This window comes from Saccopteryx bilineata, chromosome 5 (assembly GCF_036850765.1).
Source record: "Saccopteryx bilineata isolate mSacBil1 chromosome 5, mSacBil1_pri_phased_curated, whole genome shotgun sequence".
Taxonomy (NCBI): domain Eukaryota; kingdom Metazoa; phylum Chordata; class Mammalia; order Chiroptera; family Emballonuridae; genus Saccopteryx; species Saccopteryx bilineata.
In genome coordinates, this window is record NC_089494.1 from 56,917,628 (window position 1) to 56,945,419 (window position 27,792).

A 27,792-nucleotide genomic window follows, 5' to 3' on the forward strand; every position below is an offset into this window, starting at 1 on the left:
GTGTCTATAATTTTCCTGCACAGGCAGTGAGGAAAGAATAAAATCCAAACCTGAAGAACAGTGTTACCTTTTATTTTATTGAAAAAAATATATATGTAGTGTTAAACTTTAATTAAAAGACATTCTTGCCACAATTAAAAGGTAACAACAAAGTCTATCACTTCTTACTATTTGTGATGACTGAGTTTTAAAATGCTGTCCAGTGGAGTACAGTAATCACAAAGAAATCCTGATAAATGTTCGTTGAAATATTTTTTTCAAAAATATCCCTAAGACATATGAGGCTCTGAGAAAATATGATCATTTCGTATACACTTTATTTGACAAAGGGCAGTGAGTTTTAGAAAAGCAGATTAATCTAGAAATGTATTTCAAGCTATTTTCTTGTTTGCTTAATCCCAAAACAAAATACCAGAATTTATTTTTAAAGTACATTTTGGAAGCTTTTCTTCATGTAAAAGAGAGGTCTAAAGTCTTGAAAGTTGATATCCAAGTCAATGACTGGCTGGTTTCAAAGTCCACTATAACCATATAGATTCAATAGCAAAACTAACTTGGGTTTTCAGGATGTCCCCCCCCCCCCATTTGCTATCAAACATCAGCTGATAGGAAGAGAGCTAAATGCTGCTCTCCACATTTAAGATAATGGCAAAAATAACAGGCACTTAGTGTTACCATACTAGGGGTGTGGCGATTCCCTCCCGTTCTCCTCTCTCTCTCTCTCTCTCTCTCTCTCTCTCTCTCATGATAAACTCAATGGGGTTGTCTATTTTTAACCTCCTGTTCTTTCCTTCTGGCAGAGTAATCAGTGCGAGCTGAGCTCTCTCCCTGAATGAATCCAAGTAACCCCGGTGGTTGCCTTCTGAAATGACTAGCAGACAGACATCTATACAAAGGCTGCCCAAAGTCTAAACTCTGGTTCTAAAGTACCATGTCCAGCCAAGGAAGTCCTGGAGTGGAGTTTTCTACGACAACAGTCAGTTCAGTAGCTGTGCAGGCTGGGGACTCTAAAATCGTTATAGCTGTCATAAAGGTAAGCTAATAACTTTCTTTTTTTTCTGTGTGGCGTGGGCACCTTGCTGTGTGTTGATAATCCTAGAGAACATTCCACACAGTCAGCAGTGCACAGCATAGAGAAGATAACAGCAAGTACATCTTCTTATTTTCTTAAAGTGGCAGCTAAGAGAAACCTCTGTTAAGTTTCAGCCAGTTACTACAGTTTCTCTTTCAGTTAGGGAGAAAACATTTACAGCAGCTCGGTTAAAAAAAACAAATAACTAAACTGTGTATTTTCAATTCGCTTGTTAAAGGCAAGGAATTCATAATTACAAATTCATGATTGCCAGGCTGAAGAGTCCAGGGCTCTGTGAAATACCTGTGATTTTTGAGAGCGGGTGTGATGGAGGAGGGAAGAGGAAGGTCCTAGCAGATGGGGGTGGCATTGTTCTGAGCGTGATGGAATGCAGACAGCACCTAATAAGAGGCTCTGACATGTGCCCTCCTTAGCGCTGGTGGTGCCATAGTGGATCCTTGTCACATAGTTGGGGGAAAAAAGACCCTGTCAGGGAAGCAGCAAAGGTCATGTGTCAGATTTGATCTTAACAACAGGACGTTGAAGCCACTTGGGGCTTATGTTATATGACATGTTTTATGTCAAGCAATTTACCTATTTCCAAAGATGAAAACACATCTTCAGGTTGAAGAAGATAACCATGAATTTTATTTCTCATGAAAATGCCCTGCAAAACCCCCATGAAGCATTATGCTTGGCGGATTTAGACAATCCACCACCTAAGGAATTCAGTGTTTAAGGAAAGGAATCCAGCAAACAAGCTGGTGCTTACCACCAGCCAGTTACTTTCAGGACCCCATCAGGCTTCACTGAATGATTTTTCTAGCTTTTTATCACAGCATGGAAAACGAGCCCTGTTCAATTTCCTTAATCCTGTGAATTTTATGTTAATGTGAAAATTATAATAAGGAAACAGCACTTGACATTGAACAAAACCACTTAGTAGAACTGAATGCGGTATGTTTCTAGCTAGGCCATATCCCAGGGCTGTTGAGAGTTGGCCCCACGTAACAGAACCTTGGCTGATTCCCTTGCCCTCCCGTCTCTTTAAAGGTAATGAGTGGACGCAGAAAAAAGTCTGAAGTGAAAGTAGCAAACATTGATAATTTGTGTGTGCTTTTTATGATGTTTTGAGTATCTGCAAATTTCAGCAACAAGGCAAGAAAAGGCAAACTCACTGTTTAAGAAGAAGTTAACTTTCTTTCCCTCAAATATACAATGTGACTTAAAGCAGTATAAAGAATAATGCATATATATTAAATTAAAGGAAGATCAGAGGTAGATGGAGAGTAAGAAAAGAAAAAACAATGAACTAAAATCACACTGGAAATTATTTTAACCAAACTGTGTTTCTAAGAACGTTTCCTTCATCTCCCCTCGCCAGCTCCCTTCACTCAAGGCCATCTGATAGAAAACAAATTCCCAACTATTCAAAGTGCGAAGTCCATCTTAAAGGAATAGAAGTGCCCGTGACTGATCTCTATGGCCTCTTGTTTCCAAACAGTCGCAGAGCACTCATTATCTAGAATAGACATGATTTTTTCATTTCTCTTCAGCAGTTCCCTGTCCACGGGCAGGTAGTTGATAGAGGTACTTCTTGCTTTGTTAGCTGTTGCATCTTGGAAGGGCAGCTCCTCAGGAAGTGCAGTGACCAGATGTGACTTAGAGCAGTGGAAGAGTCCTGAGTGAGGAAAATGAGTTGGCTGCTTTCAAATGGCTGCTTTTCATAGTTGTCACATATGTCTAATTTTTTTGACATTTTCCTACATACTTTATTAAATACTCAACAGGAAAAGTTAGAAAATGTTTTTTAACTTTGAAATAAGATGCAAATCAGTTGTTTCATCTGCTGTTTGTTCTTTCTGGTTGAACCAGCAAAATTAATGTGAAGACACAGATTAGCTTAAATTGCATTTGCAAAATCTTCTCCCTATGGTGAAGTTAGTATCCTACTTGCCTGAGAAGAATTTCACCATTTTTATGAAGAATATTTTTGTGAATGAGAGAGTGCACAATTATTTGAATTATTCTGTAATATTTATTAATATAGAATCTGTTGTTTGTGTTCCTCATTTGGGAATTTATATTTAAATCCAGCATACCAAGAAAAAAATTTATCCTAAGAATGAAAAAGAAAAAGTCAAGGCATGGATTTCTATTAGACCTCTTATATTTCAGTTTATTAAAGCCTATCTCTACAGAAAGAATAAAGTGTTCACAGGATAACTGGAAACTAAAAAAAAAAAAAAAAAAAAAAAAAGGAAGGAAGGAAGAAAGGAAGAATGAAGGGAAAAAGAAAATAAAAAGGAGAAGGGTGAAGGGTGAAGGGGAAGGAACAAGAGGAACTAAAAGTGCTTTTTATTTCATTTTTTATTCTTAGTGTGGCAAATGGGTACAGCTTCAGCTGGCTGAGTCACAGCCTAACATTTTAGAAATTGGCAGCAGTCAAGATGAAACCCGAAAACTTCTTCATGATCATGAACTTCTTTTGTCCAAGCTCAAGGTAAGAAAGATACTACGATATGACGCAGATGCAAAACTAAAAAGAAGTAAAAAGCCATTTCTTACACTTCTCAATTCCTCTGTTGTCACTGGCTCGTGGCTATTTTATAGCATAGTGCCAGGTAGATAATGGAAAAGCACTATAGTTATTTATGAGCAAACATCAACATTGGAGAGAAGTAACAAGATTTTTTTAAAACTTTCCCTAATGTGATAGAAAATACGAAGTGATAATATCTTTATTGTGGAGAAATCAGTAATTTTTTTTCCCCTGGCTACCTCAGTGGAAAAAAAATTCATTACTTTTCCATTTCATGCATCATACTGTCAAGTCACAACAACAGATTCAGACTTTGTATCGTTAATGATACCTGCTGGCAAGAATAATAGGCTTTTTTCCTTTGGTCCAACTATCGAAAATGTATGATTTTGTGTTTAATATTAAGAGTTCTTGAAACCGAATAATACTTTTAGTAAAATCAGAGTTATTATTCCATATGTGTTATGGTTATTTAGTTAAGAATCTAAAAATAATATTGGCTTGTGATCACCAGGTAAGGTGTCTAATCAGGGCCAGCTACATAATTCCTGATGCCCAGTGCAAAAGGAAAATTTGGGCTCCCTGTTCAAAAAGCAGGATGAAGTTTTTCTTGACCGGTCATGGTGTTTATTTTTTAACCTGCTGTTTAGTGTCTGGCTCCCTCAGGCACCAGGCTGTGTGTGGGGCGAGTGCAGACGCCCAGGCCCTGGGACTGGCTCACAGCTCAGTGCACAGCACGCGGGCTTGACCCCAGCTCTTCCTGAGCTGTGTTGTGACCCCTGCAGGGGCAGATGACAGAAGTCACTGAGGGGGGGGGCAGACAGGATAGCAAAGAGACTACCCCTAGGAGACAGGACCACGTGTGGATGAAGCTCCAGTCCTCCAGGACGTCCTCTGTTATCCCATTGGACTTTACTTACAAAACAAATTCAACACTAAAATTATTACGAATTTTAAGACAGTGACAGGTAAACCCTAGATAGTTTTCCTGTCTTAGGATGGAGCCCCGTGATGCAGCCAGCCCTGTGAGTAAAACTCCTCATAGGCAAATGAATCACGAAGATCAAAGAGATTTGATTCAGAGACCTGCACTGACTAGCTGTTCCATGTTTTTAATCCTTATTACTGGCTTCTTTGAACATCTTGGCTAGAATTTATACTTACTCCCTAGATTTAAGAATTAAAAAATTTCTTTTAAGACTTTATTCATTTTAGAGAGGAGAGAGAGAGATAGAGAGAGAGAGAGAGAAGGAGGGAGGAGCAGAAAGCATCAACTTCCAGATGTGCCTTGACCAGGCAAGCCCCTGGCCTCGAACCAGTGACCTCAGCATTCCAGGTGGCGGCATATCCACTGTGCAACCACAGGTCAGGCTTACTTCCTAGATTTAGAGGCAGATCTGATCTGCATTTAATTTATACCAGTACTGGTTTTCTGATTTGACAGTAATAAAAGTAATTGGGTAAATCAGATTGAGGCATTGAAGAAAAAATTAGTGATTAAGTAGGGGGCCATTTGAATCCAGAACTTATTTCCCTGTTTAGACATCTCCTTTGTCTGGGCTCCAGGCTATCTTTCAAGATAATAATCCTTGGCCACTAGAAAGCCCTTGTATATCGACAAAACCACATTATAATATGAAAAAGTATTGAGCCAGCAATCAAAAGACCCATGTCTTAACACTGACTATACCATTTACTGGTATATTTAGCTAACAATTTAAGGTTGTGCTCTATATAGATGAGGGAAGCTCTATATTTACTGTGTATCTTACCATATAGACATATCATGGGATCGTGGGACCATACTCCCTCTGTGCATGTGGGTCTGCTCACAAAACGCTCAGTTCCATGAATTGTGGGAACCCAATGGCTTCCTCGCAATTTTTGCCTGCCTAGCCTCAGAGGGTCCCTTTCCTGTGGTCTCATGTGTTTCCAGCTCCCTCCTGTGCACCTGTTTATGAAGTGAATCTGGACTTGAAACCATGTCCCTTCTCCAGATCCCACTAACAGGTGGTGTCCAACCATCACTTCAGGGCCACTGATGATGAACTATGAATGGTGGAGAAGCTCACGGCAGTCTGGGTCTCTTCAGGCCACCTCTTTTCCCCCCACCTCTGTTCCTGTCCAAGCCCACAACTCCAGGGAGAATGGTTTCTTAGGTACAGCATTTCAGCTCTCCCAAAAACTCTGCTCAAATTTGTCATTTAAACCTCTCCAGGAGCTCAGCTGGAAAAGGGTTTTTCATTTAGGAAGATCCATCTTCAAAAGGTGCTTGTTGTTCTAGATTCTAGACTCTAGATTCTAGAGTCTCGTCCTTTTAAACCAGTCTTCTGGCTATGGACTAGCTTCTTTGACTGAAGACTTTTTATCTGTAAGATGAGGGAAGCTCTATATTTATTGTGTATCTTACCATATTGATATATCATGGGATCGTGGGACCATACTCCCTCTGTGCGTGTGGGTCTGAGAACATGAGATCTCAAGCAAAAAGGGTTGTTGACTTCACAGAGGCCTTTAGCCAATGACATCTTAATGTCCATCTCTCATACCACTGCCCGTCCCACACCCCACTATCTACCCAGCCACCCGTTCCCAAGAAATTTTAAATAGTCATATCACGTTTCAATATTATTGATTTAAAAAATAACTGAGGGTTCTGAAATCTGCTCCAGACTGGCTGACAACAGACTTTTTAAAAATAACAAAAATGTGAATGTGAATTTCATTTTGAAAATAGATAAGTCACTAATTCAGCCAATTTATTAGTAATTATGCTATTAGGGTAGCACAGCCTTAACCTGTAGTAGAAAATTGTTGGACCCAAGTTAGTTTTACTATGAGCTTTCCAAACGATAGGGACATTAGTAGTTCAATAAGCCAGTAATTTTTAATTTTTAATGTTCATTCTATTCTGTTTCTTCCTGTAATTTGTTCTAATTTTAAAGAAGAGTGCACTCTTAGGAGTGTTGGCAGGGTGTATAATTCAGTACTGAGTCTGCTCTGATTAAACAAAGTGGCTAGCTTCTCTGGGCTCAGGTTCTTTATTTGAAAAATTATGGTAATAACAGTTTCCCTGAAATAACTAAAAAGGAAATTTGGGGGAATAATGCAATGATGTGTGGAAGTGCCTGCTGCCTGAAAAGAAAGTGGTATAATTGTTCTGTTAATAAGCAACCATTTTTATACTTATCTTTTTGAGAAAACACCAAAAATTTTTTCACTGAAGCAATATCCTATTACATATGTTTATTACATGTGTATACCAGTCTTTCAATTTCATCATATCCTTGCCAAAACCTTTTTCTTCATAACCATCCTCCTAGGTGTGAAGTAATCTCTCATGATGGTTTAATTTGTGTTTTCCTAATGACTAATAATGTTAAACATACTGTGTTTCCCCCCAAAATAAGACAGTGTCTTATATTAATTTTTGCACCTAAAGACGTGGTAGGTCTTATTTTCAGGGGATGTCTTATTTTTCCATGAACAAGAATTCACATTTATTGTTGAACAAAAAAATCAACATTTATTAATATACTGTAGTCATGTCATCACAAACATCAGCATAACCAGCCAACTCTGAATTCCATCAAGAATTTCTTGTGACTCTATTTCCATGTACAACAATCTACCATTTCCCTGAAAATAAAAAACAATGTCTTATATTAATTTTTGCTTTTAAAGACATGCTAGTCTTATTTTCAGGGGAGGGCTTATATTTCTATGCTTGAAAAAAATTGCACTAGGTCTTATTTTCAGGGGATGTCTATTTTGGGGGAAACAGGGTTTTATTCTGTGCTTAATGGACAGTCGTATATCTTCTTCAGAGAAATGGCTAGTTAAGTGTTTTGCCCATTTTTAAATAAAGTTGTTTGCTTTTTGTTGTTGATTGAGTTATAGGAGTTCTTTGTATATTTTGGAAATTAATTTCTTATCAGATGTAGGATTAACAAATATTTTCTCTCATTCTCTAAGTTGTCTTTTCACTTTTCTAATAATGTTTTTTGAGATTGTATTTTAATACAGCAAAGCTGTGTGACTTGAACTTATGTATTGAGAAAATCTTACAGCATGTGTATTTTGGATGTGATAGAACCCATTAGGACCCAATGGGCTATTAGAAGAGGAATAGCCCATTTTACAGTACCTGTGTCACAGCAGTGTTCTTCCTTACCCTTCATACAGAAGATCCATTTTCTCTCTATCCTTGTTTTCCTATAGACCCACAAGTTAGAAAATTCTGCTCTCTCAGAAATGTTGGGGAAGATGCTTTCACTGTCTCTCCTCCCATTCTCTTCCCTACTGTAGCGAGGCGGCTGTGTTACCTGATTAGTGAGACTAGGGGGAAAAGTGGCCGCCGTGGGGAAGCCAGCCTTCCAGGCTCTCCTGGGACCCTGACTACCCTTTGGCTACTGGTGATCTGTTCTCTCTGCTTCTGCTGGCCTGGTTTGAGGTCCCTGCCTGGCAGAGGCAGTTCACCATTCCCCTCACCCAGGGCAGCTTCTGGCCCAATTCTCTCTGCAGCTACACCCCAAGAACTAAATTTTAGGGAGGAAAATGTAGAAAGTCCAAATCAACCCCATTCTCCAGTCCAGCTTCACCAGTAATAAGAACAGATATCTGACCCTATCTGACCTTGATGTCTATTTTACAATTGATTCAGAATCTTGACAGGAGAGAGGTAAGATTAATTGGCACCTACCAGATTCTAACACTTAATTGATCTGTGGTTCAAAGGGATATTTGTCTTAGTGTTCTATACTTGTAAACTGCCTGTTGTATTTTTCACCAGTCATTTTGAAGAAGGTCACCGAAATAAGGTAGGAACCGTAGAGGGTTTCTGGAGAGTGGAAAGTAATGGGCAGTTTAATTTCCCTTTTAGATCTTTGACAATGAAGAATTTTTTCCATTAAAAAACAGAAATAGTCTTCTCACAACTATGAAACAGCAGAACTTCCTAGTGATTTTCCCTGCTTCACTTGGCCCTTTCCTAGTCTGCAGGGTGTTTCCTTTCATAGATGTTCAGTTCCGGAGAATAGTAGAGAGCTGTGGAATGAAATAAAATTCAAACAGCGTTCTTTAGATTTGGAAAGTGCCATGGATAATTTTATAAAATGATGTTCTTATAAGATAAGCTGGTTTAAGAGAGGTTAGAGAGTCCATGACAATAGGCTTTTAGACATGGAGGTAAGGCACATTGATACTGCAAGCATCACAAATCATGTGTTGCCAGTTCTGACTAAGCAGCAGTTCAGAGTATGACTGTACCTCCTGAAGTGTTGATGCGAGTTCACTCCCTAGAGGGATGGGCATGCTATAAGAGAAACTTTTGTTGGCATAGATACTGAAAAGTAAATAATTTGGAAAGGGCACTCTTTATCTCATCTCTGTCTTGGTTCAGCAGTCAGAGTTAGATATCTTGGCAGAGGCTGAAGAGCCTTTGGGAAACATGAGGCACTCATCCCATTGCTTTTTGGATGGGACACTAAGTGACACAGAGTCAGGAAAAAAGAGAGTCATCTCCACATTTCTACAGGAAACAGAGTATGACTTGGCTATAGAAAATGCGACGTTTTTGTCAACTCTGGAAGAACCCAGTACAAAGGAAGGGTGTGGTAGATGTAAATGGCCGCAAATTCTTTTGGTACTCCCCTCATTTACAAGTGGAGTCTATGTCCATTCCCTTAAAACTGGAGAGACTCTGGGACTGCTTTAACCAAAAGCATACAGCATCGATGATGCCGTGGCAATTTCTGGGCCCAATCTCAAGACACTGGCTGCTTTAATTCCTTCAATTTCAGATAGTCACTCTTGGAACCCAAGCAGTTTATGAGGAAGTCAGGCATCACTGTGCAGAGGCCTGTGTGGAGAAGTACAGAGGCTCCCAGCAACAGCCCTGGCTGAGAGCCCAGTTAACAGCCGGCCAACTTGCCAGCCATGTGAGTGAGCCATCTGAGCCATCTTGGAAGTAGGTTCTCCAGGCCTGGTTGAGCTTCCCAGCTGACTTGTATGGAGCAGAGACAAATCTTTTCCACGGGGCTCTGCCCAAATTGAGAATTGTGAGCAAAATAAATTATTATTGTTTTAGGTCATTAGAATTTGCAGCAGCTTAGTTACACAGCAATAAATAATTGGAACAGAAGGCAACAGGCAGTGATGGCTATTTACTTGATGTTTATTTGATGACACATAACATAAAGCCCAACCAACAGTGGCTTAAACACCCAAGAGTTTGTCTATGTCACAAGAAGCCTGGGGCTTAGCATAATCTTCCACAGTGAGGTGAGGATAGAGATATGAAGATGCTTTGCTATGATACTGAGCATCTTTTCACGTGTTTTCTTTATAGCATAATGTAACTCGAAACAAAACAATGTCCAACAACCTGGGAGTACATTAGTAAGTGGATTGCTTATGCTTCTTTCCTACTGTGGAAGATTATGCTGAGCCAAAGATTCTTGTGACATAGACAGCTTCTTAGGTGTTCCAGCAAGTTGGTTGGGCTTTATGTTATTTGTCACCAAACACATTCCTATCTGAAACCTGGGTCAGAAGCCTGACAGAATGTGTGTTTGCTGAGGATGCTGAAAGGTAGAGCCTACCGGGTAAATTGGGGAAGAGATCAGCGTTCCACATAGCACCCTGCCGGCAGTGCTGTAGTTGTTTTCTCACCGATGTGGCCCAGCCTGGATTCCGATGTGGCCCAGCCTGGATTCCACGGCAGGTGACACCCTGAGGAACGTACGAGATGTGGACAGAAAAAGCTCCACAGAAGTCTTCTCTATGAGCAGTAGAAACAGGAATTCTAAGGGTCAGAAAGGGAATTAAATACCCTGCCTGTGTTTTTGCTTTTTGTTTCCCTCTTCTCTCAGCCTGGCTCAGGTAGTGCCCTAAAGGCAACGGTGATGCTGAGGGCGGCAGCAGCCAAGCAGCTGCCCAGACCTCAGAGAGGGAAGACCTCTCTCTGACTGGAGGAAGTGTGGTCCCAGAGCTTGTGATGAATTCACATTGTTTTCTTCACTCTGTCCTCCCGATGGCTTGGTCCCACAGACATGGGGACGGAAGGGCACCAGGGTGAGGAAACCAAAGCCCCGGATTTCAAGCCAGGGGACCTTTCAGCAGACTTCCACGGTACACATGTCAGGTGTTGCATCAAGCCAGTGAAATGAGAAGACAGAGAAGGTGAGAGCACAGTCTCACCCTTCAGCTCCTTAACTTAGACTATATAGAGAGTGATCTAATTGTCTCAAAAGAAATCCTACTCTGTTAGTATTCGTGGAGTTCAAGGACCATAAGCTCTTAAATTTACTTTCATAGGATTTTTTTTCTTTAATTTTTTTTTTGTATTTTTCTGAAGCTGGAAACGGGGAGAGACAGTCAGACAGACTCCCGCATGCGCCCGACCGGGATCCACCCGGCACGCCCACCAGGGGCGACGCTCTGCCCACCAGGGGGCGACGCTCTGTCCCTCCGGGGCATCGCTCTGCCGCGACCAGAGCCACTCTAGCGCCTGGGGCAGAGGCCAAGGAGCCATCCCCAGCGCCCGGGCCATCTTTGCTCCAATGGAGCCTTGGCTGCGGGAGGGAAAGAGAGAGACAGAGAGGAAGGAGGGGGGGAGGTGGAGAAGCAAATGGGCACTTCTCCTATGCGCCCTGACCGGGAATCGAACCCGGGTCCCCCGCATGCCAGGCCGAAGCTCTACCGCTGAGCCAACAGGCCAGGGCCTTTTTTCTTTAATTTAAATGCTCCCCTTTGAGTTTGTTGGTGTGTTTTAATTTTCTTTATGAAAAATGGACAAAAAAATAGAGAGCTGTGAAATTAACAGCAATAAATGGCCCCACGTGGCCCCACCTTGACAAAAGAAGTTTCAGCTAAAACATATCCCAAGGTAATTGGAACTAGAGAAATCCAAACTGCCCAGGGCTATTGCTGTCAGCTTTCTGAGAGCCTGACATTCTTTGATTCACATATCCCATTGCCTATTAAACATTTATTAATGCATTGGAAAGAAAACACTTTGTTAATGTGTTATGCTTCTCAGTACAGCAATAAACAAATATATAATGTAGACCACGAATGCACTTCACATATGTAATTTAAAATTTTTCTAATAGCAAGATATAAATTTTAGAGCATTAAATACTTATATTAGAACAGCTTATATGTCTCAGGTCAAGAATCTAAGTTTTTACTCTTAAGAAAATAGAAAAATCAAAGCATATTAAAGCCAAAGCAAGCAGAATGAAGGGGAAAAATAAAGAGAAAAAGCAGAGATTAATGTAATCAAAAACAGAAGAAGAAAAAAAAGAAAAATGAAATGGTCAATAAAATTGATAGGCCTCTCTAGACAGACTGAGAAAGGAAAAATGAGAGAAGACAAAAATAGTCAGTATTAGGCATGAAAAATAGGGCTTCAGTATAAACCCCATTAAAATATGATAATACAAAGAATAATTCTGTGCACATATATTCAACAACATAGTTGAAATGAGCCAATTCTTTGAAAGCTATGAATTACCAAAACTTACCCAATAGGAAAAGTAAAAAAAAAAAAAAAAAATTAACTTAAAAATATGCTTAATTTATCCCAATATATCTAAAATATTATCATTTAACATATAATCATTATAAAAACTTTTATTTTAAATATTTTGTATTAAGGCTTCAAAATCCAGCATGTACTCTATAGCATATCACAATTTGAACTAGCCACATTCTGAATGGCTAGTGGCTACCATATTGAACAATGCAGACTCAAGGAATGAAGAAGATTCAATTATCTGAGAATGCAAATAGACTTTGCTCATTATTTTTAGCTCAGGAGACATCTGCTTATAACCAAACAAACATGGAAGACCCAAAAAGGATAATTATGATATAAGATTTCTTCCAGGAACAAGAAATGAAAGAAATAAGGTCAAATATTTCTAAATGCCCATTTTTGAAAGCAATTAATAAAGTGATATTAGTAGATACTCTTACAGAAGTAGAAATTTTTTTCTAGTGTAATATTTTTGAAAACATGTATATGTGTAGCCCTAGTTGGATAGCTCAGTTGGTTAGAGCGTCGCCCTCAAGCACAGAGGTTGCCTATTTGATCCCTGGTCAGGGCACATATAGGAACAATCTCTCTCACTAAAACCAATAAAGAATGATTTAAAAAACCATGTATGTATGTAAATGTATTTGTGCATGTGTTTGGTAATATTGCAATTGATATTACTTAAAAAAGTAATTTCTTTAAAACAAATAAATTATATAAACATTTTGAAATGATGAAGGGGAAACCTTTTATTAATATAATTTGAAAGGCTGGCAGTAGAAGGCAGTAAATGGTGAATTGTCTGGTGAATTCTGGAAGTATTATTTCATTAATAATTTTCTACATAATTTGTTGTTCATTGTTCATCTATTCCTCTAATAAATTTGAGAAGCAAGAAGGTGATGCTGATTGAGAAAGAAGCCTCTGTTAGAATGGGAGAAAGCAGGGTTATGGAAAGTGAGCGACATTCATTTAATTATTGATGGCTGAGACTTAGGAAAGAGTTTGTTTACTATGAATCTGTATTTCCATAAGATCCAGTTGTGAAGTTTGGAAGGAAGGGGAGCAGTAAGAGGATTTTAAAGAGAATGGAAGACCAGAGGGTCTTATGTAAGTGCCCAAGGACCAGCGAAGTGTTTTGCAGCCTTGAGATTACAAATGGCTGCAGTAGAATTCATCTCGTTTTTATGGGGAGAGAAGTCTAGGATGCTAACTTCATGCTCCAGTATTTTCATGCTGATGGCTGTGTCAGGCCCAGAACTATAGCCAGTTCAGGAAATCAGTGAGAGGAAACAATATAAAAATGAACGTTCTCCACTTGGAACACTTAAAAGAATGGAGGCCTAAGAAGGTAGCTCTCACGCTGGCTGGCATAAAAACCACGTGGGAGCTTAAAAAGAGATCCAGGCCCTAAACCGAAGAGTCAAGGCAAGGCTGGAACACTTGTATATTTTTAAAGGATTTTGCAGTAATTCTGATGTACAATAAAAAATAAGAAGCTCTGGCCAAACTAGAAAAAACAATTATCATTAAAAAACCACATTAAGAGAGGTATGGACACAGGGAACAGGTGGACAGCTGTCAGAGGGGAGAGGATGAGGGGACAGGATGAAGGAAGGTGAAGGGATTAGCCAGAACACATATATGCATAACATATAGATACAGACAACAGGTGAAAATAACTGAGGGAAAGGGGGTGGTGGTAAGGGGAGGAGGGCAAGGGATGTGGGATGGGGACAGAAAGAGACTTTGCTTGGGGCAGGGGGGTGCATAATGCGATGTGTAGATGGTGTTAGGTGTTATATTGAGTTGTACACTTGAAACCTGTATGGTTCGGTGAACCATGTCATCCCAATAAAAAAAGGAAGCAGGGAGAGACATGAACAGAGGTGCCATCATGGAATTGGAAAAGGGACCATGGAAAGTTAGAGCAAAGCTTTTCAGGGTTTCATCACAAAGTTTACAGAAAAGAAAATTTCAAGGCAGAGTATTGAGTGGTGTTGGCAGAAGCAGCGTGTTTCAGAGATCTGCCCTTAGATTGGGCAGTGAGAAAATTATTATTGCTCTCTGAAACCTTTCTCAAATGCTCCTCATGTATGCTAGTGACCAGTCCTCATCTGCATCCCCTCTGTAGCTCATAGCCTATGCATATCTGCTATCGTGTCTGTCTCATGGAAACCCGTATATGTTTCATTTTTGTCTTCTTCATCAGTTTGTGAAGGTAGTTCTCATCCTGGCTGGCATAAGAATGATATTTCTATCCCTTAGGACCTAGCACCGTGCTTTGCTTATATGTTCAGTAAATGTTTGTAAGATGAAAGACTAAATTAATGAATTAATACAGATATCTATTACATATTGTAGGAATCTTTCAACTCTGTGTAGTAACAGATGAAACATACAAAACAAGGACTGTGGGTAAAAAAAATGAAATAGCGGTGATTTAATGGTATTAACATACCTCGCTCGCCTTGCTCACAACAGTTCTGCAGGTTTTAAGACTCAATTATTAATGTACAGAACATTTGGGCTCCTAAGAGAACATGGTGGAACTGATGAATTATTCATACTATTAGTTTTTCTGATTTGTGTCATTATTCCTCTTTTAACGGAGCTAGAGGATAAGTTTCCAAGTGAATTATTGATATCCTCATTTTGGAAAGAGAAGTCCCATCCCATGTCGTCCCCCCCACCCCCCGCTCTGGGAAATGTTTCCTGAGCTTCAGCACCATCTCTCTCCATTTGTCTCTCTTGGGCTTCTCAATCAGCAACTCACTGTGTAAGTACAGTCTCACACGCTAATGGACTTATTCAAGCGCAGTCTGTATAATGTGTTTACAGTGTGGTTTTGAATGTTTACCAGAATCATGGAAGGTACCTGTGAAAGGAGCTACCTAGAGCCCTACACGATAAGACTCTGTGGGTAGGGCAAGGACACGTCAGCACTTGCCCCTGTCGCTCTGATGGGTTCCTACTCTCCAGTTAGTGTTGCTTTTAACATTAGTTTGCTTACTATTTGTATATATGTACATAGTCCTCCCAAGAGTGTAAGCTTCCTTCTGGGCAGAGATTGTATTGGCACATTTTAAGTTATTATCTGAATAATTTTTGTCTTGTGCTTGCTTTGGCAGCACATATACTAAAATTGAATAATTTTTGTCTAAATTAGTTGTAAGAGTTTTAAAGCATAAATCATGACAGACATATAAATATTGATATAATAAAATGGACTTTTTTGAGTGATTGCTGTGTGTCAACCACTTTTTATCGTTTAAAATGTAATATTTAAATCAAATATTAAATATATTTGAATGCTTTAAATATATTAATTTGTTTAACCCTTAACCATGTCAGATAAATTTTATGAGAGGCAGTGCACTTTAGGAATTGAGCCGGGAAATTCTGCCTGCGTGGATGTGAATTGTAGTGTTGCTGCTTAAGTGTGTAATTCTGGAAAAGTTACTCTGCCCTCTGTCTCAGTTTCTTCACCTGTAAAGTGGGGTAATTATAGCACCCACCTCCTACGATGGGTGTGAGGATTCAATGAGTTAGAATATGTAAAGAATTTAGAACAGGGCTTCACACATAGTGTTGAATAATTGTTAGCTACCATTACTTTTAATCCCCTCCTCATTTTACAAACGAGGACACTAATGCTCACATAAGTCGTTAGCCACACAGCTGGGAAGTGGTGGAACTGGGGCCAGACTCCAGCAGTCTGTCTCTGTTCTGTACCTGTACTCGGCACGCAACATGCCCTTTGACTATGGGTGGTGCTGTAGAATCCTGCTTATTTGGGAGAGTTGCAAGAATGGTAGAAGTCACTTCTTATATGACTGAAAAAGACCACCTAATAGTTTCTTCCCAACATCACTGTCATGGATCTTACAGGGTTTGCAGGAAGCTTGTCACAATAGCATCAGGAAGGCTCTGCTCTGCCAGGCTAATTCCCTGTCTTCTGTGTTCCTGGCTCTGTACTTGGCATTGGAGAGAGGGAGACACAAAAGAAATGTAGGCGACCTCCTTGGCCTCCAGAAATTTATAATGTGGAACAGCATTGGGAGGAATGACCTTGGTAGACCCAGGAAATAATTAAAAGTGAAATCATGTCAAGCCCTACATGATTAATTAAGTCCTTAGATGAAAGACGTTGCTAGTGAAAGTACTATAGGCAAGTTCAGGGGAAAAGATATTAATGTAGCTGGAGTTGCTTTATGAAAAAGTTGGTATTTAAGGTATCCTTGAAATAGGGGCTGTGGAAGTAACCAGTGTGAGAAGTTTCTGGTGCAAGGAAGAGCTCAAACTCTCCCAGACAGAAGTAACTGTCTCTTTCCTCTACTTTGGCTTTAACCTGTGAACAAATGTTAGTTTAATACTCATATTTATTTATCCTTCTGTTTGGTACAAAACTTCCCAATGTTCTTGCTTTCATCAAGTCTTAGGGTATGTGTCCTTTTCTTTGTTGTTTTTGTTTGTTTGTTTTTTTATTCAAGCATGGTCAAGTTCAAGTTTTCCAGTAAAACACAAAGACATTCTTGACAAGCCTCCAGCTCTGTTTTTTCAGTCACATAAAAAGCCACAGAACATTGAGGGAAAGGTATTAAAGTCTAAACAATGTACAGACAATTTTCTCAAATAACAGAAAGCACCATGAATAATCTAATCCATGCACCTGTAGGTTATTTCTAATTATATTATTTACTTCACTGAGCAGACATGGAAGAGTCATTTATAAGCAAATATCCAAGAAGGAAACAATAAGAAGATACATTTATAAAAAAAATAATGTTTTAGAGCTTTTGGGGTGCATTTAAAATCTGTTTTAAAATACTATCATTTATTGCATCTGTATAAAAGATTTGCTTTTAAACAATAATTGTTTTTGCAGTAAATTGAAGATATGAAACTATCTGATTCTATTTACATTTAATTATAAAGGAACTACATTGTAACTTTGAAAGGTAAAGGGTTGTTCTAGCTTTTCCACTGCGAATAGATGTTGTGATCTGTAAATGGCTCTGTTTGGAAAAGTGACCCGAAAAATACTTATTTTTAAATCCGATTTGACTGATTCAATACAATGTCAGAATTTTCTAGGTTGATTTCCTTAGTTTTGTCTTTTTCTATTATTTCCCCTGTTACTGACATCCCCTAAGGACGAAAGAACCATCTCATGTTTTACTAGCTTGGTTTTACACAGAAACCTCTGAAAGTGAAGGTTGACACAATAATTCTTAATTAGGCGAGGGCTGTGGTTTTGCTTTCAGTAAGAGGCAATTTCCACTCAGGACAGCTGTGGCCCTCAGGTTTCCAGCAGCCCATTGGCGGCAGCTTGTATTTCAGACTGGAAGCCACCCAGAAATCTAGTTCTGTTATTGTGTGCCAGTTTGGATTAGGGGAAGCCCGTACACAGGACAGGGTAATCACACCATCAAACAGGCATGGGCAGTTAGGTTTTCACAGCCATAATTAGGTGGTGGAGTGTTTGTTTCTCTTGCATCAGAAAAAGGTTTTGAGGCAGAGGGCTATATTACTTCCATTCTGTATGTATGTCTAAACTAAAAATAAAATTAATTACAGTTTATACAAGAAAACATATCCCACCTATGTTGAGAGTGAAATAAAGGCATAAAATACCTGAAAAAGGAAACATGTGATCCCTAAGTATTCATTATCTTACATTTTGGTTATCGTGACTAATGACAATGGGTGCTGGTTACTAACTTTTATGGAACACTGGATGGATGCAGTGTGCTCAGTGCTTTATGTGCATCATCTCACTTTGGTCTTATAAAAGTATTAAGGGAAAAGCACTCTTCATATGCCCATTTTCGAGATGTAAAAAAAAAAAGGGACTTGGTGTAGTTGTATAAGTTAGCACAGTTGATAAGCACAGAGCCTGCTGCTGATGCTATTTGGGTGACACTTGGAGGGTATTCTTGCCCTCACATATTCATGACCTTCCTATCATTAGAGAAGCATTCCACCATGAGAGAAGCATTCTTTCAAACTATCAGTGAATTGTTCTTCATTCAGATATAAATAGTGGAGCAGGCATCTTGCCATCCTGCTACATTTTACTAATGAGATCTGCTTGGGATTCCTTTGGTTCTAAAAGTTTTCTTGTCCTTGACTGACACCTGAGCTGGATGCTGATGAAGGGTTTCAGGAAAGGAAAAGAAACCCTCGTAGATACAGATAACAGTATGGTGATTACCAGAGGGGAAAGAGGAGGGTTGAGGGAGGATAAATGGCGATAGAAGGAGACTTAGCTTGGGGTGGTGAACACTCAATACAACATACAGATGGTGTACTATAAGAACTGTACACCTGAAATCTACCTAATTTCATTAACCAATTTCACCCCAATCAATTCAATAATTTTTTAAAAGTGTAGAATGGGGGGTAGTAATATGAGTATTTTTATAAAAATAAAGCCTTAAGTTAAAACAAATATTATTCTCTAATAATTGAGTTAGGATTAGCCAACATGTGGGAAAAGATTTAGCATGAATATCAGGGTTTTCCTTACACTCCTGCAATCGCACCAGATACTACCCTCCCATCGACAGTGAGTTCATGGCTAACTCTAGCTGCCGTCAGGAAACATTGCATTCTTTAGGATTACAACAAGCTTTGCATTTAACTGGCTGCACTGCTGAAATATTTCCATAAAATATCAATGCCACAATTAGGTTAGAATAATTATGCAGCATACATAGTATTTACTTTAGAGACTACTTTCATATATACTGTCTCATTTTTTTTGCTAACATAATAAGGACCAGTGTGGTATTATGGACTCTTTCTAAGTGAGGAAACTGAGTCTTAAAGAGGTCTTTTTGTTTTTTGTTTTTACATTCCCTTGACTGACTTACTTTATAACTAGAAATCTGTACCTTTTGCCCCATTCTCCCCACCCCCAACCTGTTTCCTCTACCTCCAGCAACCACTAATCAATCAGTCCTCAGAGAGGTTTGATGGCTTGCTCAGGGCTGGTAACTGGCTAAGCTGGGACTTCCACTCTGATTAATATTTAGTTTGTCATGTAGCCTGTGGCCTTCTGGCATAAGCTAAGCACCCAAGCCTCATCTTATTAAGAAGTATAGACCTGATTCCACAAAAAGTGCTGTTATAGCACAGTCAACAGTGGGGATGCTTTGGTCTCTAATAGGGAGTGTGACCTAAATCTAGTCCCATGCCCACATGGAGTATTCTGGTGTGGAGACCCTTAGGTCCCCTGCTGCTGGCGGTGTACATTGGCCCAGAGGAGTACTGCGGCACCGCTTGGGCGATCTATTATACATAACTCACATAAAAGATCTAAGGACAAAAATTTGGTAAAATTATACGTTTGAATTTTAGTTCTGGAGTTCCTTGTATGGTTGAATAGAAAGGAGAACAATATATGATACATTCTTGTGTTGAAACACACAAATGCTTTCAATGAAACCGTTGGATTCTCACTGATAATAATAACAAAGACTCTATTACTAATAAACACAAAAATAATTCTCTCTTATCTAAATTTTTTAAATGATCTTCTTACTACTGTGAAATAGGTTAAGAGCTACATTAGTGTATTTGAACTATACTGTTTCGACTTTTTAAAGTCAATATGCAGAAGACTCCAAAGATGTCCCTCTGCTCCCCCTTTATATTAATTAGTACCTCCCTCCTCACACAGTTGCTAATCCCTGGCAACCAACAGATATCTGTTCTCTTTTTTCTTTTATTTATTTATGTATTTGCTTATTATTGATTTGAGAGAGAGAGAGAGAGAGAGAGAGAGTGAGAGACATTAATTTTGTTGTTCTACTTATTTATGCATTCACTGGCTTATTGTTGTATGTGCCCTGACCAGGGATTGAACCTGCAACCTTGGTGTATTGGGAGGACACTGTAACCAACTGAGCTACCTGGACAGGGCCAAATCACTTTTCCATCCCTGTAATTTCACCATTCAAGGTGTAATATAAATGAGACATATAGTTTGATTTTTTATTTGAAATTGATTTTTTTTCACTCAGCAGAATGCCTTTGAGATCCATCCAAGTTATATCAATAATTCATTCCCTTTCTATTGCTGAGTAGCCTTCAATGGTATAAATATACCATAATTTGTTTAATTTTCACTCATTGAGGCACATTTTGGTTGTTTCCACATTTTGGTTATTATGAATAAAGTTTCTATGAACATTCATGTACAGACATTTCTGTGAAAATAAGATTTCAATCTTCTGTGATAAATACAACTGTAGGGTCTTATGGTGGTTTTATTTTTTATTTTATTTTATTTATTTATTTATTTATTTATTTATTTATTTATTTATTTATATTCTGCTGAAATGGGAAGTGGGGAGGCAGAGACTCCCGCAAGCACCTGACTAAGATCCACCCAGCATGCCCACTAGGGGCATTGCTCTGTTGCAACCAGAGCCATTGTAGCACCTGAGACGGAGGCCATGGAGTCATCCTTAGTGCCTGGGCCAACTTTTTTCCTATGGAATCTTGGCTGTGGGAAGGGGAGAGATATAGATCAAGGAGAGGGGAAAGAGTGGAGAAGCAGATGGGCACTTCTCCTGTGTGCCTTGACTGGGAATCGAATCTGAGACATCCACCCACTGGGCTAGTGTTCTACCTCTGAGTCAACCAGCCAGGGCCTTTGTTTTTTTTTAATAAAAAAATGCTGACCTCTTCGGATCATGGTGCAGTGAATAGAGTGTCAGATTAGGATGCAGAAGACCTAGGTTTGAAACCCTGAGATCACTGGCTTGAGTGTGGGCTCACCAGCTTGAGCCCAAAGGTTGCTGGCTTGAGCCCAAGGTTGCTGGCTTGAGCCCAAGGTTGCTGGCTTGAGCAAGGGATCACTAGCTCAGCGAGAGTTCTCCCTGTCAAGGCACATATGAGAAAGCAATCAATGAATAACTAAGGTGCCACAACTATTAGTTGATGCTTCTCCTCTCTCTTCCGTCCTGTCTGTCTGTCCTTGTCTGTCCCTCTCTTTCTCTTAAAAAAACAAAAAACAAAAAACACCAGACTCTTTTTCAAAGTGGCTGTACCATTTAATATTCCTACCAGAATGTAATGCTGAGGTCTCAAATTCAAAACCCTGGTCTTGCCTGGTCAAGGCACATATGACAAACAGAGATTGTTTTTCTTCACTTTAGCAGTAATTGGTAGTGTTATCTTTTTTCTTTAACTCTTCTATTGGATGTGTGCCACAATATTATTACAGTGTAGGGCCTACTAGAGAATAATAATTTTGCTTTAGATATAAAACAAGGTCTGAAGTAAAAAGAATAGAAAGAAAAAGATATAAGAGTTTATGAGTAGCTTTTCTTACCTGAATACTGATAAAAGCTTTTTTATAAGAAATAAGTTTTTTAGCCTAACCTGTGGTGGGGCAGTGGCTAGAGCATCAACCTGGAATGCTGAGGTCGCCAATTTGAAACCCTGGGCTTGCCTGGTCAAGGCACATACGACAAGCAACAAGCAAGCATAAATAACTAAAGTGAAGCACCTATGAGTTGATACTTCTAGCTCCACCCCCCCTTCTCCTCTCTCTGTAAAATCAGTAAATAAAATACTAAAAAAAAAAAGAAAGAAATTTTATGTAGTTGAACTGGAAATGATACAAGAAAAGACAATGTGTGGTATTGGGCAACCTGTACAGTAATGAGGCTCTGGTATTAATAGATCTTTATAATAAATGATTTTTCTCTCAGCATTAATGTTTTGCATCTATGAAGTAAAGGCTATCGTAGTAATTTTTTTAAAAATATTGAGTGCATTGCTTATTAGTAGTATAGACTGATTATATTTTAATGATTCCTGGAGTTTCTAGGGAGACCTATGAAGATGATAGAAATATTTGGGAGTTATTAAGTATTGGATCCAAAGTGACTTTGTCTTCTGATGATAAGTAGACACCACCATTTAAGCTTGGAACATTGGTTTTGTGGACACAGTTATATTTTTGAATTACCAAATAATAGTTAACATCGCCAAAGCACAACGATCTGAACTTGGAGTTGTGGGAGGCCAAAGGAAGAGGAGAATGGTCAGGTTTCTGGGAACTTGTAATCTGCTAAACACCAGATATTTATTTTTTTTAATTTGCTCTTAAGAAGTTACTACCAGAAAAACAATTTAATGACCCATTTCCTCCAAATATGAATTTTAAAGCACTGATTTTACTTTTCTTGCTAGTTACCATTTTCAGTAACTTCATCTCAAATAAATTTAAAAATAAATACCATACTGTGCTGAAGGAAATATAAAACTGGATAAGATGGTCCTTGCTCTCACCTAGTTTATAATCTATCTAATTTAAAACTCGCTCAGTCACAATTTTATTATACAGTGAAATGTAACATCCAAATTAGAAAAGTGGGAATAACGTGAGAAAGTAGTCCAGAGGAAGGAGGAATTGCTTTCTGGCTGGGTTGAACAGAGGGGTTTCATTGAGGAGGGGCTCTGGCATTGGACCTGAAGGCTAACACGTTTTGGATAGGCAAAAAAGAAAGTGTAAAAGTATTCTAGTTAAAATGAGCGGCAAAAACCAAAACAAATCTGTGTTGTTATGTGGGAGACTAACAAAAATAATAGAACTTAACTACTATTTTTAAAAATTTTCAAAATTTCCCTGGCCGGTTGGCTCAGTGGTAGAGCGTCGGTGTGGAGTGCAGAAGTCCCGGGTTCGATTCCCGGCCAGGGCACATAGGAGAAGTGCCCATCTGCTTCTCCACCCCGCCCCCTCTCCTTCCTCTCTGTCTCTCTCTTCCCCCCCCACAGCCGAGGCTCCATTGGAGCAAAGATGGCCCAGGCGCTGGGGATGGCTCCTTGGCCTCTGCCCCAGGCGCTAGAGTGGCTCTGGTCGCAACAGAGCGACGCCCCGGAGGGGCAGAACATCTCCCCCTGGTGGGCGTGCAGGGTGGATCCCGGTCGGGCGCATGCGGCAGTCTGTCTGACTGTCTCTCCTCGTTTCTAGCTTCAGAAAAATACAAAAAAAATTTTTTCCAAAATTTTTATTTGTGGCTTTCAAGTATACCAAGTTGTCTTCTGTTTACTGGCAAAATAAAGATGAATTCTATGAACTAGAGTCCCTACCTGTATCTCACAGTCTGTGTTGCAGATAGACTCGGCAGTGTCAGGAAAACACATGCAGGATATACCACATATATTTGCTCTTTTATAAAATTGCTATTCAGGGGACTATTTAATGCTCCACTGAAGAGAAAATCCATAATCCTTTCTGTGCTCTGCATGGCAGCTGGAGCAGTGTAATGTCCATAAAATATGCTATACTTAAAACCAACGATTTCAAAGCTACACTTAAAAAGACAGAGTGCATTTTTCAAATATCACAGATATCCCTGGTTTCCTATTGTTTTTGGAACCTTAAGGGAAAGTAGTGCCTTTTAAAAACATCTCTTTAAATAACCAGCTTTATGATGTTTACTAGAGTGTCTTTTTCTTAGATCCAGTTCCAAAATACTTTCCTAAGTTTAATATCTGACCAAGTGGGAGAGGAAAACTTAAATTAGGCTGGCCTTGACTGAGTCCTGAGGCAAGCCATTTTTTATGGAGTGCTCATCCTAGAAGCTCCATATCTCATTGTCAACAGAAAGTCTGCTTACACTGTAAGCTGGGCATTCCATTTTGTTCTGTTTAACAACTAGCTTTTAAAAAAAAACCACCCACGTTATTATTGCCGCTGTCAATTAATCTAAGTGTTTTCTTTGGTGACTTCCCTGAGGCTTCTTCAACCTGAGAATGGATTTTTCTTTTTAATCTGAAAATGTCTTTTCTTCCCCAAAGGACAAGAAATCTTTTTTCTTTAGACTTTGAAAATATATTAAACTATATTTTTGCTCCTCAGACAGTGTCTAATTTTTCTTTGTGATATTTTGTATAACCCAACTGCCACTTTCTTCAAATATAGAGATGGTACCAAGGTGAAAGGAGGGCTTTATTATGCTCTGAAGCAGGTGATGTGGATGGAAGGTGTAAATAGTATTGGAGAGGTGGGAAACCAGCGTGTTTAACCCTTCAGGACAGAAAGAGGGATTGCTACCCTCATCACACAGAAAGCATTGTTCTCCCAAGTTAAGACATAAGTAGGATGTGGAAGCTCATTTATGAGATGGATTTCTCCGGTTTACAATGGGATGCTGTGGCTCCTTAACACAAGTAACACTGTGAAAATACAGGACTTGAGTTGTTGTTATTGTTATTATTATATTGCAAAGGTCAATTACTATTTAGATACAAATCAAGAAGGTAAGATGTAGGGAAAGTTAGACTAATAGGCCACTGGTAGGCACTTAGTTTTGCTGTGATTATTTAAAAGTTTAAAATATCTGGATAACATGGAAAGTTTGATCATTACAACTTAAATGTATTTCTGCTGTGTAAAAAATTGAAATTTCAAGTAAATAAAAACTGATACATTTTTCTGCATGAGTAAAGTCTCCCTAACCGCTTATTAAAAAAATTCCTGAACTGCAGGTGCTGACAAAAAGAATATAGTTTATACTCAAGGTTTGCCTTGGAGCCAGTTCATCTTAACACACCATTTTTAACACCTTCTACCCGTTAGAAACACAGTCTCAGCACTTTATAAACTCCAGCCTACTTTAGTCCTTACCCTTCACCATGATGCCAACCCCCACCTTCTAACCTCAGTTGGAATTCAACCTGTTTTCCACTACGTAAAAATTAACTCATGCATCAAAAGATATCTCGATATTAATATGCAATTCTTCCCGCTCACTGATTCAGTCATTAGCTAATGAAAGCAGGTGCTGGATTAGCTGTGGGCAATGCCAAGATGCCTATGACATGGTTCCTGTACTCAAGAAGCTTATATGAATGTGGGCCATTTTTTTTTTGTACTTTGCATTTTGAAAAGTTTTAAATCTACAGAAATCTTTTACCTAGATTTACTAACTGTAATATTATTCTACATTTGCTTTCTCTTTCCCATATTAAAATATTTATATATATCTCATATCAAAGGGTGGGTATTTAAACAAGTAAGCCAATATATTTGAAGAGGATTCAACAAAAAAGCGTATATGATTAATGTAAGAGGGAATCAGAGAGCTCTTTCTAGAATTATTTGCCAGGTATGTAAGGGTGGGTGCATAGCCTGAGCAACAGGAAAAGCACATACCAAGGACCCAGGAGCTACCCAGTGTGGAGAACTGAGAGAGCAGTAAGTAGTTTTGTATGGTTGGCGCATGGGCTAGGGAAAGGGGGTTGGGAAAAGGGTCATGAGAGAGACAGGATGGACACTGACAAGTGTTAGGCAGGGAGTGACCCGATTTGTGCACTGTTATTAGAACTTTACAGAGAAATGCTTAAGTTAAAAGAACTACTTAGGGTAAAGGAGAAGTTTTCAGATGCCCTGATAAGCCTAGAGATAGAAATAGTTTGGAAATTGATTGGCTTTTAAAAGCCCTATCCTCCCTCATGAGTAGATGTTCTATTTGTTATCCCCGGAAAAATGCATGTTTGGAAAGTTGCTTCTAAAATATGATTATACATCAGAATCAAGAATGTTTTTAGGAAACAGAGATGTCCAGTTATTTTGCTTCACATCTATTGAGTCAGAATCCTTTGAAGTATGACCCAGGATTCTTTGTTTTCCGAAATCTCCCCTCCATGGTGCTGAGGTTTGAGAGCACTGAGTTGTAGAGGGGATGACAGGGAGAATCCGCTGCAGAGGGCTTTGCAAAGGGCTCAGACCCGGTCAGTGCCCGGGACAACCCTAATGGATAGCATAGGAATACATTTACCACATCAGTCTGCATTGTTCAAGCTGCCATGTCGTATGTCTTTAGAAAGTATCACAAAGTCAGGCACAAGGGAGGGGCTCCAAGAATATCTGCAAACTGAATGAGCATTGCTTAACCCTAGTGTTTGCAAAGGAGATGACTAGCAGTATGCCTGTGTATCTTTGGCCAAAACTCTAAAAATACAGACTTATCAAAATAATTGATATAGCTTGACCAGTGGTGGCACAGTGGCTAAAGTGCTGACCCGGAATGCTGAGCTTGCTGGTTCGTAACCCTGAAGTCACTGGCTCTGAGTGTGGGCTCCTCAGCACAGGGTCTCTGGTTTGAGCAGCAGATTGTCCCAAAGCTCACCAGCTTGAGCCCAAAGGTTACTAGCATGAAAAGCTCAAGGTCGCTGGCTTGAGCAAGGGGATACTGGCACGGCCCCAGTCAAGGTGGTCAAAATATAGATGAGAAACTCAATGCACAACTAAAGTGACAGCATCTATGAGTTGATGCTTATCACTCTCTCTCTCCTCGGAAGCAATAAATGCACAACTAAAGTGAAAGCAACTACACAATTACAAGTTGATGCTTCTCACCCTCTCTCATTTTCTCTCTCACTTCCTGTCTCTCTCAAAATAAAAATAAACAAACAAATAATTAAAAAATAAATTATGTAGATAACCTAAAGTCCAGGTATTTACTCAGACTTTTTTTTCATTGTTGTATTTTTCTGAAGTTGGAAATGGGGAGACAGTCAGACAGACTCCCACATGCACCCAACTGGGATCCACCCGGCATGCACACCAGGGGGCAATGCTCTGTTGCAACCAGAGCCATTCTAGCACCTGAGGCAGAGGCCATAGAGCCATAGAGCCATCCTCAGCGCCCGGGCCAACTCTGCTCCAATGGAGCCTTGGCTGTGGGAGGGGAAGAGAGAGACAGAGAAGAAGGAGAGGGGGAGGGGTGGAGAAGCAGATGGGTGCCTCTCCTGTGTGCCCTGGCTGGGAATTTAACCCAGGACTCCTGCATGCCAGGCCAATGCTCTACCACTGAGCCAACCGGCCAGGGCCTCCTCAGACTTTTTCAGCTATTCTATTAATTTAAAAAACATTCAGACTCAGCCACTTTGATAAAATATCTGCTTTAAAGAAGACAGCAGAACATAGGAGATGACATCAGTCACCTTGTGAACACTACCACACTGAGACTTCGTGGGCTAACCTAAGAAAAAGTATTTCCTGGCATTCCTGAATCAATTATCTTCACTGTGTGACTGTGACAGATAGTCCAGGTAATGACACATAGAGATAATAATGGGAGTTAAATCAGACAGATATTAAATAATGAAGATAGGAAAAGCCACTTAAAGCTTAACAGTCACACCGTGATGTTCCTTTCAAAGGGTGGCCTTGGCGCTGCCTGAGAGGAGGCCTGCAGTAGTGGCTTCCTGAGTAGTTGACATCTGGGCCAATAGCTAACGTAGTTTCCTGTGGCTGGTGGAGGGATTACAGAGAAGAGGGCAATGAGGTGCTACCCCATCTGGAAAGTAGCAAGATTGAAAATATTCCAGAGAAGTAGCTTATATTAAGAAACACAGTATTGGAACAGGGGTAATGGGAAGCACACAGCCCATACCTCTAGTGTTACTCTGGTAACAGAGGTTCTTTAGAATGCAATGTGTTTGTTCATTGCTGTATAAATTTTTTGTTGTTATTTTTCCATAGATAAATCACAAATGTAGGCAATCTCTAAATATATCTTATTTTTTGGATTATTTTTCTCTTGTTCTGTTCTTGGTTATATTAAACACACTAATGTCTTCTTTGAAAGTTGGTAAATTCAGTCA

At 39.4% G+C, this 27,792-nt stretch overlaps 1 protein-coding gene across 3 annotated transcripts in view; it reads left to right on the forward strand.

Moving 5' to 3' along the window:
• The first annotated feature begins 810 nt into the window (after positions 1-810).
• The window catches only part of CCDC141 (coiled-coil domain containing 141), a 223,210-nt gene continuing 196,228 nt past the window's right edge, over positions 811-27,792 (forward strand). For all 3 annotated transcript variants that reach the window (XM_066281128.1, XM_066281126.1, XM_066281127.1), the window contains exons 1-2: positions 811-1,033; positions 3,453-3,575. In XM_066281128.1, the coding sequence (XP_066137225.1) occupies positions 932-1,033; positions 3,453-3,575 (225 nt within the window). In that variant the 5' untranslated portion in view covers positions 811-931. The remainder of the gene's footprint in view (positions 1,034-3,452; positions 3,576-27,792) is intronic.